Raw genomic sequence first — 18,337 nt, 5'->3', positions numbered from 1 at the left:
GATCTCTCCATCGATCCGACCAATGCCTTCAATAAAGTTAGAAGCATATCAGACATAGCAGCTGTCCTGATGGCCATGAACGTGCCACAACCCAATTCCGGGAATGATGGTTAGTTGTGGTGCCATTTCTAGAAATCGACTTCGATCCACCCGAACCCGAAAGTGTTTGTTGTATTGACAATTAATATCATAGAAGGTGACAGCCCTGGTGATGCCTTCCATGTTGTGCCGGGAAGCCTCGCAAAGGGCGTAGTCCATGTTCATTTGTCTGCAAGTGACCCATGGTTAACTCGTGAATGGGGAATGGTGGATGTGGCTTGCCTTTCGCCTTTCTGAAAATCCACCATGGAGTGAGGGACAAAGCAACCGTGTCTGGCACAGGCAACTCCCCCGATACCGGTGGACTCCAGCTTGTGCCGAGCAGCATTAGCTTGATTTACTGCCCGGTGATTGTTGCAGCTTGATTTTTCCACTGTGTCAGCAGCCTCTGCCAGGTGCATTTTATACCTGTCCTTTCCTACCATGAATCCAAGCCCATCGGACAGCCAAACTTCATCGAATGGCTTAATGGGATGCAGATGTTCGGCTTTGAAATTTCCGTCCATCACAAATGACCGGGTGTATTTCCAGCTTGGATCCCTAGTATTATTATGGAGGCCACATAGGTTGAGAATAGGACTCACTCATCAAGAGATTCATCCTCTGACAACAGCACATTAATCCCAGGCTGAGGACATGCCGGGCAAAATAATGCAAGTTCTCCTGTGCTCGGGTTATCAGAACGATGGCCAAAGCCATGCCATTTCATTGTCTTCAACTGCCTCCACTGTCGAGCGACCCTCATGAGCTCTCTGTATCGGTCCTTGCAATGTGCTTTGTCAATATGATGTCCAGTAGATCATGAGGGTAAGGCATTACCGGAACAAGGTGTGGAAACATGCTGGAGGTCATTCGCCGGAGCTTGCTGTAATAGTTCATCGCCGAGGTGCCGCATTCAAGGCTGTCCAGTAGAAAATCATTGAGCACTCTGAAGGTGAACACAGTCTTTGGCCTGTTAAAAGATGCAGGGAAAAATCTGTGTCGAAACATTTGAATGTCCGGACTCATGGCATTCGGACATTCACAGCATCGAACCTCCAGGCGATGAACTCCGGACTTGTCCACGATGACCATGGTGTTTTCCTTTGGCTGGAACTCGGGTCCGGACACAAATGGCAGATCTTCAGGCTCGAGCAGGTCTTCGGGTTCATCTTCTTCAAACAAATCCCACCGATTGGTGACCGCCGGACATTGTTTGCCATCATGGCCAAGGTATATAATGAGTCCCACATGAGCTAGACAACTCCGCTCGAAGAATCGCCCATTCCATTGACTGATCCAGTGGAAAGGATTGCTACAATGTTGACTCCTGCAACAGCCCGTGCAATAGAGTGGCTCGCCAAGACAATCTTGACATTTGTACACCCCATCCTGTTGGCAGATGATGCATCTCCTGTCTTCAGGTGGAGCTTCTCGATTGAGGAGGTGATGTAGATATGATTCCTGCCTTGGCAGCCATTGCCTGAGGTAGTCATTTTGACTCTGTATTTTGAATGCTTAGCCATAGTTTGAATGACACTCCAACATTGTACATGAACTTGCCATGGTTTTTGGGAGCTGCAAAGGCTCAAATGAGCCTTGGTCCTGCTCGTAAGTATTGTCAGGAAAGTCTTCCCAAGGAGGCGGTGCCTCAACAGGCTGAATTGTTGGTGATTCCGGGGGAGAGTTAGGCATGGACCTGTAGGCATGTCGCCTCGTGCTTGCAAGTGGGACCTTGACCCAAGTCTTCCTACCTTTGCTGCCCCTTGCTTCCACCCTGTGAGATTTTTGCACTGGGGTGCATCTACCTATCTTCATCTTGTTTATTAATGTTGCAAGCAAGGCATCAGCTCAGGTGTAATGAATTGTTATTGCAATATGATGCGGTGCAGTCCTGTTGGCTTATTACAAATTCATTTCCATTAATGGCTCAGGGTCCAATATGGGCCGATTAACCTATCATTAGGCTTTGCTCAAAGTTCAACTTCGCACAATTCATTAATACTTTCACCTTGAAAATCCTTAGCCATTTCTGCATTTTGATTCACTATGGCAAGAACAGGTCATTCCACCAACACGACTTCCGGAAGACACAGGATGCGTCAACCACAGTCTCAGAAGCTCACGGACAAGGAGATTTTGGAGTTGAAGAACTACCTTCCTGAGTGGACTGCTGCCAAAAGGAGTGAGAAGCGAGCGATTTTCACTGCCATAGCAAGGGCGGCCAGGTTGTTTGCTCCGAAGTTGGACCAAAAACAATGGAAAAAGAGGAAGCAGGTGAGGCTTCTTTGTTGCATTGAAAAACTAAATTTTTAACGTCACATTCTTTCATCAACTCTTAGGTGTACAAGACTTGGTTGTTCAACAACAAGAAAAAGAAGGAAAGGAAGGACATGATCAAGTATGGGAGGAAATGGACTCCCAGGATGGTGGTCTACCAGCAAAAACGCGAAGAGGTGCTGAAGAGGATTGAGGACGAGTCCGGGGTAAAGCCAGGAGATCCTGGTATGTTCAAACATTATCAGGCTGCGGTGAAGAGAGTCATGGCTGAATTGGACGACAACGAGTTGGAGAAGGCTAAAGAAACAGCCGAAGAGTGGTCCAACAACTGTCCGCCTCCGGAGATACAAGCACAAGTGGCTCGTAAGAAGGGTCCGGCATATATGGAGCACTTTTCAAATGAGATGTGGAGGCAATGTGGGATGAGAGTGTTTGTGATGTCAGCTTGGAAGAATGAAAAGGGCGAGGTGCTGTTCGGGATGTGAGTACATTTATCCATAGATGGAGATTTTTCGTCTCAAAATATTCATGCAGGCATGATGATAATGAGGCCTTAGGAGATGGGGACAGCTTCATGAAGACGAAGGACTGGGAGGACATTGAGCCAGTGTGGCAGGAGTACGCGCAGGAACAGTTCGGTGAGTGTGTGAACCATGTATACCAGATTGAACATATTGAGCATCACAATGATAGGCGCCGGGGCACGGGATGGAGGACGTCAGGTCAAGGGAGGTCGAAAATGAATTCGAAAACCAGCCTTCGAACTCGAAATGGACGGGGAGGGTATGCCACTCCTTCCGGACATCACCGACACCAAACTTGAGGAGAAGAAGGCCATAGTAAGGGCCTTTCTTACATCGCACTATCGTGAGTTTGTCGTCGCATCACCTGACAAATTGTTCAATGCATGGACAAAGGGATATGCTCCGGGAAGGACAAGGCGGTTGTGCCATGGAGTGCCATTGTACAAAGTCAGGATGACTTCGTGGCCCGGACGTATCTTCCGGCGGATGTTGACTTGAAGGAACCTTCGAAGCTGCAAATTTGGGACACCACTACCTTGCTCCAGTTTTGGCTCGCTCGGCAAGAAACAGGTGAAGGGCCACATTTCTGTTCAAAGCATGGAAGAACAAAGATGGGGACATGGTACCATCTGTCATATCTGGCAACTCGCCCTCTCCTCAGACTCGTGTAGTGAGAAGGCAACAGAGGGTTACCATCCGAAGGCCTCGAGAGTCATCGACAGAAGCCGAGAGTGATAAGGAGAGTGCCACTCATCATACGGAGCATAATGTGGATGATGACCTGGCTGATGGGAGACCTCCGCTGAAGAAGCCCAGGACGGGAGGTCCTACACCCAGAGGGCCGGCAGTCCCACGTCCAATTCCAAAGCCTCGCCCGGCCAAGCCGGCCAAAAAAGGTGCATTACTGACATCACGAATGGGAGACCTCCTCGCTGGGTTAACTGACAATGCGACGGGCGAGGTTAGAGATGATGTCGAAATGGAAGAGAGTATCACACCGCCGGCACAGAAAAGGAGGAGGGGCACTCGAGTCACTGTTGAACCATCCACGAGGACGACCCGGAGTAAGTTGCAAATGCCAGTAGACAGTACACCTAGAGTAACCAGAGCACGGGGACGCACTTAATGTACATATTGTTACAGTCACTACGAGAGCCCCCAGCTACTCGACCAGCCCTCTGCCACCCTGCACGGCAACAGCACGATAACCGGGCCTTTAGGCCTTGATGATAGATGATGAATAGAAGAGAAGTCCGGAAGATGCCGGATTAGGTAAGCGATCTGGATCGCTTACATGATATGACGACATAGGTCTAGAAGACCTATGTATGTTATCAAGATAGAAGGCAAGCCTCGTGTTGCCTCATGTACTGATAGAAGCCTGCCTCATGCATGGTATCTCTGACTCGATAGATAAGCAGATTAGAACCCAGCTTCAAGCTGAGCTTAGATACGATAGAGTAGCCTTATATAAGGTCGACGATTAAAGTAGATGTTCCTTACTTTAATCCTACTGGGTTTTGCCTCGAAACCTTTGTCTTGCTAAAGCTACCTGCTTGACATCAGATCCGCACCTTCAGAAGGACTTGAGACCCCTTCTGCCTGTAACCGCTATCATCGCTCACCTCCGCAAGCGTACGCAACTCCTACTCTTCTGTAGGAGCCGACCTTGGACTCTCAGCACGAGGTATCACTGTCGTGATCGTCGCTGTTAGATCATCCCAGTTCGCACGCGACTTACCGTCGTAACAAAGGATTAAAGTCCCCTCATCGTACGCCTCCATCACAGGCTACGAGATAACTGATCGCACTTGCTGTCAACGTTACCGACACTCGTAGAACCCCGAACCTAGATCCCGAAAGGATTTTCATATCCCTGATTTAGAACCCTGATCGTACCGGCCTGACCAGTCGCAAGAATATAAGAACCGCTGTCACTGTGGAAAGCTCCAAGAAAAGGATACCACGAAGATCGTAGAAACCATCTCCAATATGGCAACTACCAGAAACACCTTCGCCGCTGCGCACCTCACCAGGAAGGAGACTCGCCTCTGTCTGCGAGAGAAGAAATGTTTTGTGTGCCATGTCATCAGACACAAAGCCGCGAGCTGTCCTCAATGGACCCGAACCTCACGGAGAAAGATGATCGAAGAAGAAGCACTATCAAAGTGGCCGGGGCTAAGGATGATCTACGGGTGAACGCCACCCTGATTTCCAGAACAAGAAGTAACCCCATCGCGACATCTATGATCGTAGATTCTGGGGCATGTCAGTCCTTCGTCAACCAGGACGTAATCACGCAGCACCACATCTTGACGCACCAGCTAGAGAACCCCCTGACACTCTCGAACGCTGACGGATCCTGCTTCGGAAAGAAGCCAATAGAAAGGTTTTGCAACCTTACTTTCCAGATCGATGAATGGGTAATTTCCGAACGGTTTTACCTAGCCGAACTTGGTCCGAAAGACAAGTTCCTGCTTGGACGACCTTGGCTTATCAGCCAGAACCCCCTGATCAATTGGAAAACTGGCGCGGTAACCCTCAAAAGTACCGCAGATTCCCGAAAGAAGCAGAAAGAAATAGATTCTGATCGGAAGAAGAATGGCAAGACGCCCCTCTTCCTGAAAGAAGAAAAGAAGGTAGCATTGAAGAGAAAACGATCGGTATCCCCGACCACTCCCCACACCTCCTCTTCGGGCTCTGTACCACTAGCTCGAACGACACAGAACGCACCGGTCCACGAAGAACCGCAGAACGGAACCCCCGTTGAACCTTCAGAAACCGCACCACAGCCCGCGAAAACTGTGACGAAGAAAGACTCGCTGCCTAGAATTGATCTCGCAGCAAAGAGATATGAACAGAAGAGACCGGCCACTGACCCGGAGACAACTCAGAAGAAGACTTCCAGACCAGCACTGATATCTGACCACATTTATCCCGAACCGCCACGAACGAAGAAGATTGTACCGGCTGTTCAGCCGATGAAGATTGAAGAAGATCCCGCACCTGCCCGATATGAATTCTCGGCAGAGCCCGCACAAGTCCTTGGGAAGGGACGTGCGATAATGAACGAAGAACCGCCTGTATCCAAGGCACCCAGACTGGCCCCTGAACCAGAGAAAACTCAGAGATTCGAATTTTCTGGAGAACCAATATCCGTTCTCAGAAAAGGACGAGCAGTCCGAATCGACGAACCTCCCACTGCCAAGAAACTCAGATTCTACGAAAGCCCTGAGTCCGCAATGGAAGAAGACCCCGAACCAGCGTATTTAACCGCTGATGAACCGCTGAATTCCCTCAACCTCTCCTTGACACCTGCACATAATTCTGAAGAAGCAATGACGCTGTCTTCTGACACCGAACTCCCTCCTGTGTTACAAGAAGCCCAGGATATTTTCATTGAACGAATCGCTTTGATCCATGAAGCATATCGTCAAAATGAAATAGAAAAAGAAGCACAAGACGCCGGGCCCAGTTTTGTCCTATTTATCGACATGGACAACTCCGAGGATGACGAGGATGAAGACAAAAATGCACCCTCTTCGCATGATCTGCGAATGGTAGATTCAGAAGGAAACGACTTCGAAGACGATGGCCCGCTCCCTGGCCTCGACTTCTGATTGGATATGATTAGTCGGTGACTAATGGCTTAGTAAGGGGGTGAAATCCTCCATATTACTTATTTTTCCACGCCCACTCCACCCTGAACACTGATCACCGATATCCCAAACTCGACCAACTTCTAAAGGTCCGGAACGACCTAAAACTAGACAGGTCCGTAATGACCCTAAACTAGATATAGTCCGGAAAGACTCTAAACTATGATTGTCCGAAATGACTTGAAACTAGACGATGAACAAGGACGAACCCCGGAAAACTCCTGCAAGCTTCGGGACCCCTCACATCACTGCACTTCGACCACCTGAGTAGACCATATATAAACAAAGGGTAATAGAAGACGATCTCCCTGCTGGACGACCCCAAGAAACTCCTGCAAGCCTTGACACCCACGCTCGGACCCCCTACCTCCGGAACGAGGCTAAACTATCACGAGACGAACTCCACGGAAACTCCTGCAAGCCCATGGAACCCTCTAGAACCCATCATGGCAATGACGACCACCCTCTGATGATGACCTGATCTTTCAACAAAGATAAAGGATGATAGTACCTATCACGGCACTCTCCCTCTGATAGCGAAGAAGAATCTCGAACACGAGTTAGCCTCATGGCTAGATAAAGACGATAAGAGATAACGATAAAGATAAGTTTAGATTGAATCGGAGCTTGGATTGATCTGGAAGAAGGTTATAAACCCTCTCGATCCCTGAACATCTCTCCCAACGAACCTCCATCACCATCATGACAAACTCCATCGACAACGACTCTATCAAAATGACACTGAAGGACTCTGACTATGGAACAGTCCTCAGAATGACGGAAAACAGCGCGTTCAATGAAGCTGCTATCCTGACCCCCGCGTACTCCCAAGCGATCGACGAAATCCTTGGTGATCAAGACGCCAGAACTGCAGCGTGTACATCCCTCACCGTCTGCATTATACGAACCACGAAGCTGCTGGAAGATGTAGCCAATCGTGTTGACCTTGATGAAGTAACTCGGAAACTTGCTATACTTCATCTGCAACGGCGGATCAGAAACTTCGCACTTCACTTACTCCCCCTCGACTTCTCCGATATCACCGACCTAGCGATAAAGAAAGTTGAAGTGAAGCCACTTGTAGAAGAACCCCGCCCGGTACGCCCACTGAGAAGAAAGGTGGCTACCATAAATCAAACCCGCACCACGCTCTGTAAGCGCTGTGGAGGATACGGACATCAGTTCAGAAAATGTCCAGATTATGTTTGTTGCATCTGTGATGAACTTGGACCTGACCATCTGTCTGTCCACTGCCCACAACTCGAAGGACGCATTGTGCTCCAAGAGTTTAGTGACGAAGAGAAGTTCTTTGAAGCTCTCTTAGATTGGGAGAATAACCACAAGGCACTCGCGGATCTAGAACTTTGGCATCCCACCGAACTTTCCCCTGTCCCTGAACCTCCCTCAGTACCTTCCGTCTCCACGTCAGCAATTCCCGCAACACCTACTGCTACGATGGAAGAAGATGTTTGAAAAAACAAAGTCGGTGACTTTGTGCGTAGTAATGGGGTAATGTTACAGTCACTACGAGAGCCCCCAGCTACTCGACCAGCCCTCTGCCACCCTGCACGGCAACAGCACGATAACCGGGCCTTTAGGCCTTGATGATAGATGATGAATAGAAGAGAAGTCCGGAAGATGCCGGATTAGGTAAGCGATCTGGATCGCTTACATGATATGACGACATAGGTCTAGAAGACCTATGTATGTTATCAAGATAGAAGGCAAGCCTCGTGTTGCCTCATGTACTGATAGAAGCCTGCCTCATGCATGGTATCTCTGACTCGATAGATAAGCAGATTAGAACCCAGCTTCAAGCTGAGCTTAGATACGATAGAGTAGCCTTATATAAGGTCGACGATTAAAGTAGATGTTCCTTACTTTAATCCTACTGGGTTTTGCCTCGAAACCTTTGTCTTGCTAAAGCTACCTGCTTGACATCAGATCCGCACCTTCAGAAGGACTTGAGACCCCTTCTGCCTGTAACCGCTATCATCGCTCACCTCCGCAAGCGTACGCAACTCCTACTCTTCTGTAGGAGCCGACCTTGGACTCTCAGCACGAGGTATCACTGTCGTGATCGTCGCTGTTAGATCATCCCAGTTCGCACGCGACTTACCGTCGTAACACATATATCTTCCTGCCCTCATGTGTAATGTCATAAGTGCTATTATGTATATGTCAAAGTACTAACAAACAAATTATAATTGCCAAATGCCAAATCTCGAGTACCAAGGCCCGAGTACCGAACCCTGAATACCGAAGCCCGAACGCCGGTCACCGAGTACCAAGGCCCGAGTACTGAACACCGAGTACCGAGCCCCGAGGCCCGAGTTCCGAGGCCCGAATTCCGAGCCCCGAGTACCAAGCACCAACTACCGAGCCCCGACTGCCGAGCCCCAACTACCAAGCCCCGAGTACCGAGCCCCAAGTACCGAGCCCCAAGTACCGAGCACAGAAAACCTGGCAGCGAGTACTGGGTAGGTAGAATATACAAGTACCAAGGACTACCTACTGAGTAGTACTGCAATGTGTCTACTATCAGACATTGATCAATATTTACATGTTACTTGAGTCCTCAAAGGCCTCAATGAGGGTATCCAATACCTTCAGCATTTCGGAGGTTGACTCCCTTACCCTTTGCATCCTCCGGAGGTCAGCATCTGCTTTCCGCAGCTTGTCACATGTTTCAGCCCATGCCATCCTGAATGGTCTGTCAGCCTCAAGAATTTGGGCTACTGTAGGGGCAGGAAGATTTCCATGACGCTGTTCGTAATCTCCCAGGCGATCTACAATTGATTGAACTTGCAGGATATTAGCAGAGATAAATAATCAAATGTTGTATACTTACTTTCAGCTTGATCATAAGATCCTATTGGCATGAACTCCCGAACCATGGCACGCAGGGCTTCATTGTTGAGTTCCGGCTCGGGCGATTGACGTTCGGGAGCTTCTGACATAGCTTAGAAGATAGCATGAGTAAAGCACATGAAATGATATGAATATACCTACAAGGTATGGGTACACCTGGTACACCCGGAGTGGCCGGATCGGGCTCCGGAGTTGATCCATTCACTGGGGAAATGCCATGAAAGGTGACCATGGGATTGAAAGGGTAATCTCACCAGCCATAGGAAAATCGGGTATAACCGGAGCATCATCAGACGAAATCAAGGTATCCTCCGGACCAAGATACAAGTCCGGGTCATCATACAGGGCCAGTCCATCCGCCAGAGCCGGAGATGATGGATCTGGAGATATGTGATGAATTTGCACATGTAAAATATGTAAATTTGAATTGGAAAACATACCGGGAATTACATTCAACACATCCAAACCACCGGACGATCCAGAATCAGAGTCTAACTCATCATCCGGCCCAAGGTATATATCATCTAATGGATCTGAACCATGTCAGATCAATTGACTGAAATCAGAAAAAACAAAACATACCAAGGGACATCCGGGACTGGGAGGGCTCATCCACATCCATTGAAGTAAATTCAGTGACCGGAGGGTCATGAAATCTGACCCCAGGTTGAGAGCTCATGATATCTGATGAGCTGATGCACTGATGAACTGATTGATAACTGATAACGTCGAAGTTCAACACATGGCCGGCGATTGCCGAAAGTTGAACGATGACCAAACAAACACAAACAATCAACGAATTTTCAACATCGTCCTTCAATTGTATTGTTTCTTTGAAACTTCATTCTATTGATAACAGATTTCACCCTGCTTTCAACATTTTCACATCTGTCAACTCCATCCAAATGTCTACTCAAGTTCAATCTTCATTGGCCAACCTCAAGGCATCCACTGCTCAACTTGTGGGCATCATTGCCGGCGCCCGGCACATCCCGGCCGGCTCTGTGGACGTCCACCTTGTTCTAACAAAGCAGGTCACCACTCTTTTGGTATGTTGAACTTATTAAATTAGTGTAACATTAATGTTTGTAATGTCCGGGTAGGCTGACATCATCCGGGCCCATGAGAAAGGGGAGTACATCCCTGGAATTGTGGCGTCCTGCTCTAAGGAGCTGATGAGGGTGCGTTCCATGACTCCCCGGGCTTTGCCCAACTGGCACAGCATTGGCCACGATGACCCCCGGGTGGCTAGACACGCCTGGCGCAAGCAAGTCCGTGCCTGGGAGGTGTTGGGTGATAATTCCTGTGATCTCCCTGTTGTCCCTAACGTTTCCACTGGCCCACTCACTCTCAACCTTCCGTCTCCACCTGTCCCTTCACCTGCACTTGTCCCTTCCCCCACCCCCGTCATTCCCTCACCTCCGGTCGTCGCTGGACCTTCCGGCAAGACGACCCCCGAGGTCCAGGACAAAGGAAAAGGTAAGGCCACCTCCGTCGACCTGTCGCCGGAAGTTGGGGGGAGCAACAAGAGGAAGTCTCCAATGATTTCAGGACACTCCTCCCAACCTCCAAAGTCGGCGCTGAAGGCTCGCAAGCGTGTCAAGTCAACTCAACTCCCCAAGTCGAAGCCGTTTGTGGAGTCGGAAGATGATGAGGACCCAATTGTTCAGGTATGTGTTCTGGCTGATTTCTGACATGCTCTCAATTTGTTGCAGCCGATTTCGCGTGGAGTGCCGGAGGTCGTCCTTCCCCAGCGCACCATTGTGGTAAGGAAGCCCCAGTCGCCTCGGTCACCCGGTTCCCCCAAGAAGCAATCATTTGGGCCTGCTTCGGTAAGTTTGCATTTTTCGTTTGGACTTTAAATATATGCTCATGTGTCCACAGCTGACTGCCGGCAGTCGTCCGGAGGTTATGGTGAGTCGTTTGGACATGTCCGGACCTCCCATGTATAATTCCCACTCATTCCCATTACATTAGAAATCTCCCATCAGTCGTCCAGAGGCTCGGGTAAGTCCTAGAAGTTTTCCAGAAACTCATGTGTATTAACAATCTGTCAGGCAACCTCCGGCAGGCGTCCGGAAGTTGAGGAGGAGTCCAATGATACTTCCAGTGCTTCGGATGGTGACCCGCCGGCCACTACCACATTTGATATCACCATTCCCGGCCCAGTGAGTACTCAAATATATTCCCTCTAGTCCATCTACTAACGGATACTACAGAACAACCCCTGCCATTATTGTGTCAAGGAAAATTGGCCCTGTGCGACTCGATTGGACAAGAGGTCCAGCCTCCCCTGCTTGTCTTGCATCCGCTGCTCCACCAAGAAGATCAAATGCAACCCTGCATCTCTGGGATCCCCGCCCAAACGGACCCGAGGGAAGTCTACCACCGGCCGGACGCGTTCCAAGACACCTGCCCCTGCTCCATCCAATGCTCCATCTCCCTCCCGGTCAAGGGCCCGAACTCGTAGTCAATCTCATGGCCCTTCCCGAACTCCGGCCATCCCTGCTGCAACCACACCCCAGGTGCAGTCACGTGGTCGCAGCAAGACCATCACTACCAAGAAGACACCTGCACCTGCACCTGCACCTGCACCTGTTCCTGCACCTGTCCCTGCACCTGTCCCTGCACCTGCGCCAGCTGGTAAGTCACCCATACTTTTGATGACCGGCTGACCTAATTTTTTACTTAGCAGTCAGGTCTTCCAGCGTCGCAGTGCCTCGTGCAGCACTCGATGTTCCCATGCCGGATCTCCATTCCATGGCAATTGCGATTCGGTGTAGGGATTCATTTCTGGTTGGGCTTGTAGAGACTGTTTTACCTTACCTTATGTTGGCACTTTTGTAGCTTACATAAGCAATCAATCTTTTCACCAGTTACCAGTATGAGTCTGAGTGCTCAGTAGTTTTCTATGATATTTCCTCTCCTCTGAGCCTTGAGCCTGGTCCAGAAACCCTTTAGGGTCGAATAGCAGCTAGGTTCTGCAAGACCCAACATTGTTCAGACTCACCATCTGAATTGTTGTACCTTCAACTGGAGCCCACCGCGAGGGTTTCTTGTGTTTCTAGGCTCTCCAAGCTCTCCAATCATCCCCCAAATTCGCCTATTACCCAACCACAGTCATTCCTTACCAGCTTCTCCCATAATCCCCAGTTTTCAGCATCTTGTCCTCCTCCCCAGCGCACTGATAGGTGTTTTTCCCACGCGTTTTTCAAGCGGATCTCTCGCAAACTTAGAGTCGTATTCCCCACGTCCGTCCGGTCATTTTGAGCCCTGGTTCATCCAATTTGGAGCAGTAGTTGTGGAGATATTGAGTTTTTTGTGTTTTTGAGAAGTTGAGGGGAGATAAGGGTTTTCTGGGTGCTCAAAGGCCTGTCTCATCTAGCTCTTTTGGCCATTTACCATCCCTCAGTGGCTCTGTCCATTGCCCCAATCCGCTTTTTGATAGGACCAGCCCTTGTTGCCCTGCACCATACCCCTTCCTCCTCCTCCCTCTTGCACCTCCGCACTTTTTCGCACTTTCACCAGCCCATTTCGCATCAGAACCCCATCGACCCTATATCCGTTTTGAAGCCCTCGTTCATGGCTTTCATTCGCGCATATCCGCGCCTTCGCGCGCTCAGCCGTTCGCTCGCTATTCGCATTTGCGCGTTCCCCCCTATTTTTCGCCCCATTTTTGCGCCTTCCTTATATCTCGTCGCCCTGTGATCGCGCGCCCATCGCCTTAGGCGCGTTCTGACCGCATTTTTTCCGCGCTTTCCATCCATCCGCTCCGCTTCCCGATACGTCCGCGCATTCCTCCGCAATCCGCATTTCTCCCATTTTCCGCCCTTTTCCACCATTTCCCTCGTTTCTCACTCAGTTCTCCACCAAACCTAGTCAACCCTATACTCATTTCGAAGCCCTCGTTCGCCTCTTTCTATCCGTCTACTCCCCATCGTCATCCATGCAACCATCATCGCGTTTTTTTCACTTTAGCATCGCTGCTCCTCCAGTACTAAAAGCAAAGTCTGGGGATTATCATTTTATTGCATTGCCTGACCCTCACTCACTGGCGCAGTTTACCTGGCATACGCGTCAAGGAGACAAAAGGTGTTTGAGGACCCCCAGGTTAGTTTTCTTAAGTTTAGCTTAGCTTTGGTTTGCATAGGTAGATGACTGGGGACAGTCATGATTCAAAGTTCCCATGAGATGTAGGGATTCATTTCTGGTTGGGCTTGTAGAGACTGTTTTACCTTACCTTATGTTGGCACTTTTGTAGCTTACATAAGCAATCAATCTTTTCACCAGTTACCAGTATGAGTCTGAGTGCTCAGTAGTTTTCTATGATATTTCCTCTCCTCTGAGCCTTGAGCCTGGTCCAGAAACCCTTTAGGGTCGAATAGCAGCTAGGTTCTGCAAGACCCAACATTGTTCAGACTCACCATCTGAATTGTTGTACCTTCATCGGGATGGTGCAGCTCGCATCGCTATTCTTGAGGCTCGGGTGCAGGAGCAGGACGCTAAGATTGATACCCTGCAACGCCTCCATGAGAGCCTCCGGCACACAGTGGTCGACCGGCACCCTTCATTTTCACTTCCGGACACACTGGCCGATGGAATAATGTTGCTTGGTCAAGGAGGTCCCCCCCCGTCCATGTCACCCCTCCCCTCCGCACTTTCCAACCTCATTGATTTGGACTTTTCAGTCATGCAACCTACACCCTTGACGCCTGAGCATGAATCTGCTGTGGTAGGTCCCATGGTTGAGCCCACCCAAGTTCAGCCTGAGGGTCCACAATCCTCTGGCGAAATTGATCTCCCTGATGAACCAGGCAACCTCCTGCCAGAATCGCCCGGCGATATTGTGGTCCCTAATGAACCAGGTAACCTCCTGCCAGAATATGATTCTTCTGATGAGGAGATGGATGTTGAGGGAAAGGTTGATCTTCCTGGTGAGGAGGTTGACATGGCTACATAATTGCTCAGTGATAGATGTACATAAATGTTTTTCCATGCATGTTACCTATGCCACAATTGAATCATTCAATGATCACTCCCGATATCCAGAACTCGAAACTGCAGATTGAGGTAGATATCACCCAAAACCCGAACACCCGAATGTCAAATTATTAGTGCCGAACCCCGAGTCCCGGGTGCCGGGTACCGAGTCCTGACACCTGGAACTCAGGATTTGACATTTTAGACGAACGACATCTTCCAGACATGTTTAAATCAATCTATGTATATCTGTAAACATTTTACTAACCCCCAAACCCCAAACCGAGATGTACCAACCCCCGAACCCCGAAACCCGAGAGTGCCGGGTCTCGGGTATCGGGTGTCCGGAACTCGGAACTTGGGAGAATTTGGGGAGATCAATACAATTTAATTTACAATCGAGTTGATTGACAACACATTGACTTACCCATGTTTTGCAATATATTTTTGTTTAGACATACCGAGTTCCGAGTTCCGGACACCGGAGACCCGAGACCCGAGACTGCCGGGTCTTGGGTGTCCGGAACTCAGAACTGGGGAAAATTTGGGGAGATCAATACAATTTGATTCACAATCAAGTTGATTGATAACACATTGAATTAACTATGTTTGCAATATATTTTTGTTTAGACATACCGAGTTCCGAGACCCGAGACTGCCGGGTCTCAGGTCTCGGGTGTCCGGAACTCGGAACTCGGTATGTCTAAAAAAAAATATATTGCAAACATAGTTAATTCAATGTGTTGTCAATCAACTTGATTGTGAATCAAATTGTATTGATCTCCCCAAATTTTCCCCAGTTCCGAGTTCCGGACACCCGAGACCCGGCAGTCTCGGGTCTCGGGTCTCCGGTGTCCGGAACTCGGAACTCGGTATGTCTAAAAAAAATATATATTGCAAACATAGTTAATTCAATGTGTTGTCAATCAACTTGATTGTGAATCAAATTGTATTGATCTCCCCAAATTTTCCCCAGTTCCGAGTTCCGGACACCCGAGACCCGGCAGTCTCGGGTCTCGGGTCTCCGGTGTCCGGAACTCGGAACTCGGTATGTCTACACAAAAATATATTGCAAAACATGGGTAAGTCAATGTGTTGTCAATCAACTCGATTGTAAATTAAATTGTATTGATCTCCCCAAATTCTCCCAAGTTCCGAGTTCCGGACACCCGAGACCCGAGACCCGGCACTCTCGGGTTTCAGGGTTCGGGGGTTGGTACATCTCGGTTTGGGGTTTGGCACTGAAAATTTGACATATATATTTTTGTGAGTGTTGTGCTTCTGGTGTCCATGCTTAGAAATAGGATTTGTTGCACACCAGGGTTCAGGTGTGGGGTTTTTCCACTTCAGTCCTGGATTATTGGTCAATGCCACACATGATAGATTCATGTTTTTGTGCTTAGGGGTTTAGATTTGGTGGTTGATGGTAGGTATATGCACTGATAGTGTACATGTATCCTATGTGTTTGATTCGCTGGTGGCTACATCAGCTGTATGTCTTGATGGAACATATCTAGGCTCACCCATATATGTAATACACCCCCGTCGGCTCGCCCGTCTATGTATTATCCCCCACGTCGGCCCACCCGTCTATGTGATACATCCTATGTTGGCCCACCCGTCTATATAATACATCCTACATCGGCCCACCCGTCTATATAATTATACCCCACCTCGGCCCACCTGTCTATGTAATAAATATTTTATAGCACCCTCGGCCCACCGGTCTATTTGATATCTCTTTCGTCGGCCCACCCGTATATGTAATACATTCCACGTCGGCCCACCTGTATATGTAATACACCCTACGTCAGCCCACCCGTCTATGTAATATTCCCCTACCTCGGCCCACCCATATATGTAATACACCCACGTCGGCCCGCCCGTCTATATAACAATATTTGCCTTACATCTCTCTTCAGCCCAGCTGTCTATAATATCCTACTCTACATATTACCCAGATGGGCCCACCCATCTCCATGAATGATCATATTCCCCCGGCCCATCCGTCAACATTAAGGATATATATATCATTGGCATACATGGGCCCACCCGTCTCCATCGGAAATAATATGAGTCCCGGCCCATCCGTCATCATCGAGAATATACACAACATGGGCCCATGATCAGCTGGCCCGTCTCATACGGGATATTATGGAGGTCGGGTGGCCCATATAATACGGAATTTGTCACTGAAGGGGCTCCCCTTCAGTAATTGTAACACTGTAAATGTTGAAGTCATGAGTGTATTGTGTCACACAGTAGAAGTGATTCCTCTGCTGGAGAATACCTGTTTGGAGGGCACAGAACTGCCTTGAATGGGTAGATAGTCTCGTGCAATGCGTGCAAGTGTAGGGTATTGCAGCAAGTGAATCTAATAAATAGATTTAGTAGCACAAAAATGCATCAAAAAGATCACTTACCCCCACCAGGCCACAATATCATCTGTCTCCTCTAGCAGCGCAGACAAGTATAAGTTGAGCTCCTGCTGAGGATTGTGAGTAAGATGGTCGGTCGTTTGACGTGCCTTAATAACCTCGCACATCCAATCATCACTGTAGTGCTTGCGTACAAGTTTTGTCGGCAGAGCAGATTGCTCTCTGGTAGGCATATGACTCAGTGGGGTATAATAGTCATCAAACACAGCCTCCAGGCAATCCCTGCCATCTGCAACATCTTGAGCATCCCACTGACCTTCAATGTATGCGAGCTTATAGTTTGGATCAAGAACTTAAATAGTTATATTAGATATAATCATGAATAATATAAAAAGCAATAGTACTCACCAAGACAGATGAAATACACATCCGATTGACTTGTTTTCTTGAAGTACTTGTCGATGTTCTTGAGTCCTTGCTTAATTGCATCAGCGATCGGTGCATATTACGGATCAAGTGCCATGGATCTCCATCAATCAGCAAGGCACTCTAGTGTAGGGATCATTTTCCATGTGATAGGATGTTTTGCTGATGAGAATGATTGCTGTGCCATTGCCAGTTCCTCAAGGACTTGATGAACGAGCGCAAGGTGTTTCCAATCGCTACAATCGAGCTTAAAGTCCTCGTAAGACTTGTTGTGAAGAGTTGGGACTTCTTTGCTTTCATCAGCAAGGTTTGTGAAATGGTTTACGGCCTATTTAATTATATACATGAGAGCACTTTTAAATATTGAAAGAAAAAAACTCACTCAGTGCAAGAGCAACAAGCGGTCTAGGCATTTATATAGCGAAGCCCAGCAAGTCCTGATCCACTGCAACAACAACTCGAGTTCAGGTATATTCTCTTCTTTGCAGGTCTTTTGGAAACACACACAAGCTTGAGGGGACTTTCGGATCTGAGGTTCTCAATCAGCAAAAAGAATAGTTTAATAACAATAGCACATACCTGCTCGATGAGGGCAAGAGCTTTGCCAAGCAAATCACAAGCTATTGTTGTCGTCATTCTTGTCATTAACGTCCATGGCAGAAAGCTCATTGGTTAAGGTATTGAGATGGGCATCATCACCGCCATCAAGTGCCTGATGAACCTTCTTCATCAGGGCAGCTTGAGGAGTGGGTGCAACAGCATCAACGAAGTGTTGTGTGGCCAAGTTTAGTATATGTTCCTGGCACCTGATGCGCGCCGCATCAGGTGCCCACCAGGTACCTTCTGGATCGATTTCACGCGCGACTTCTTTCATGGCAGTATCATTGTTGGTGGCGTTATCGGAGGTCATCTATCCAACCTACAACACTGATTAGATTCAGCACAGGATAGTAGTAGACTAAACTTTACCTTATCTCGTAGATTGTACATGTTGATGGTGTTGATAATCAAGCGAGCAGTATTCTGGCCACTATGATTGCCCTGGATGTGGTCAAAACTAAGTTGCTTGCAGCGTAATTCCCATTGTTGATGTTTGTCATCCGGGCTCCAGATATAATGACCTGTGATGCAGAAGAAAGGG

The 18,337-nt window shown here is 48.5% G+C and overlaps 1 protein-coding gene across 1 annotated transcript; it reads right to left on the bottom strand.

Annotated features, from left to right (window-relative positions):
- Window positions 1–16,811: 16,811 nt before the first annotated feature.
- F5891DRAFT_983299 (uncharacterized protein) lies at window positions 16,812–17,342 on the bottom strand (the record flags this gene model as incomplete). The annotated part of the gene is made up of 3 exons (XM_041377304.1): window positions 16,812–17,122; window positions 17,179–17,248; window positions 17,319–17,342. The coding sequence occupies 3 exons, from the start codon at window positions 17,340–17,342 to the stop codon at window positions 16,812–16,814; spliced, it is 405 nt and encodes a 134-aa protein (XP_041222271.1).
- Window positions 17,343–18,337: the final 995 nt, after the last annotated feature.

Source organism: Suillus fuscotomentosus, assembly GCF_016647785.1.
Source record: "Suillus fuscotomentosus strain FC203 chromosome Unknown F5891scaffold_53, whole genome shotgun sequence".
NCBI lineage: Eukaryota > Fungi > Basidiomycota > Agaricomycetes > Boletales > Suillaceae > Suillus > Suillus fuscotomentosus.
This window is presented reverse-complemented; position numbering and strand designations above follow the sequence as displayed.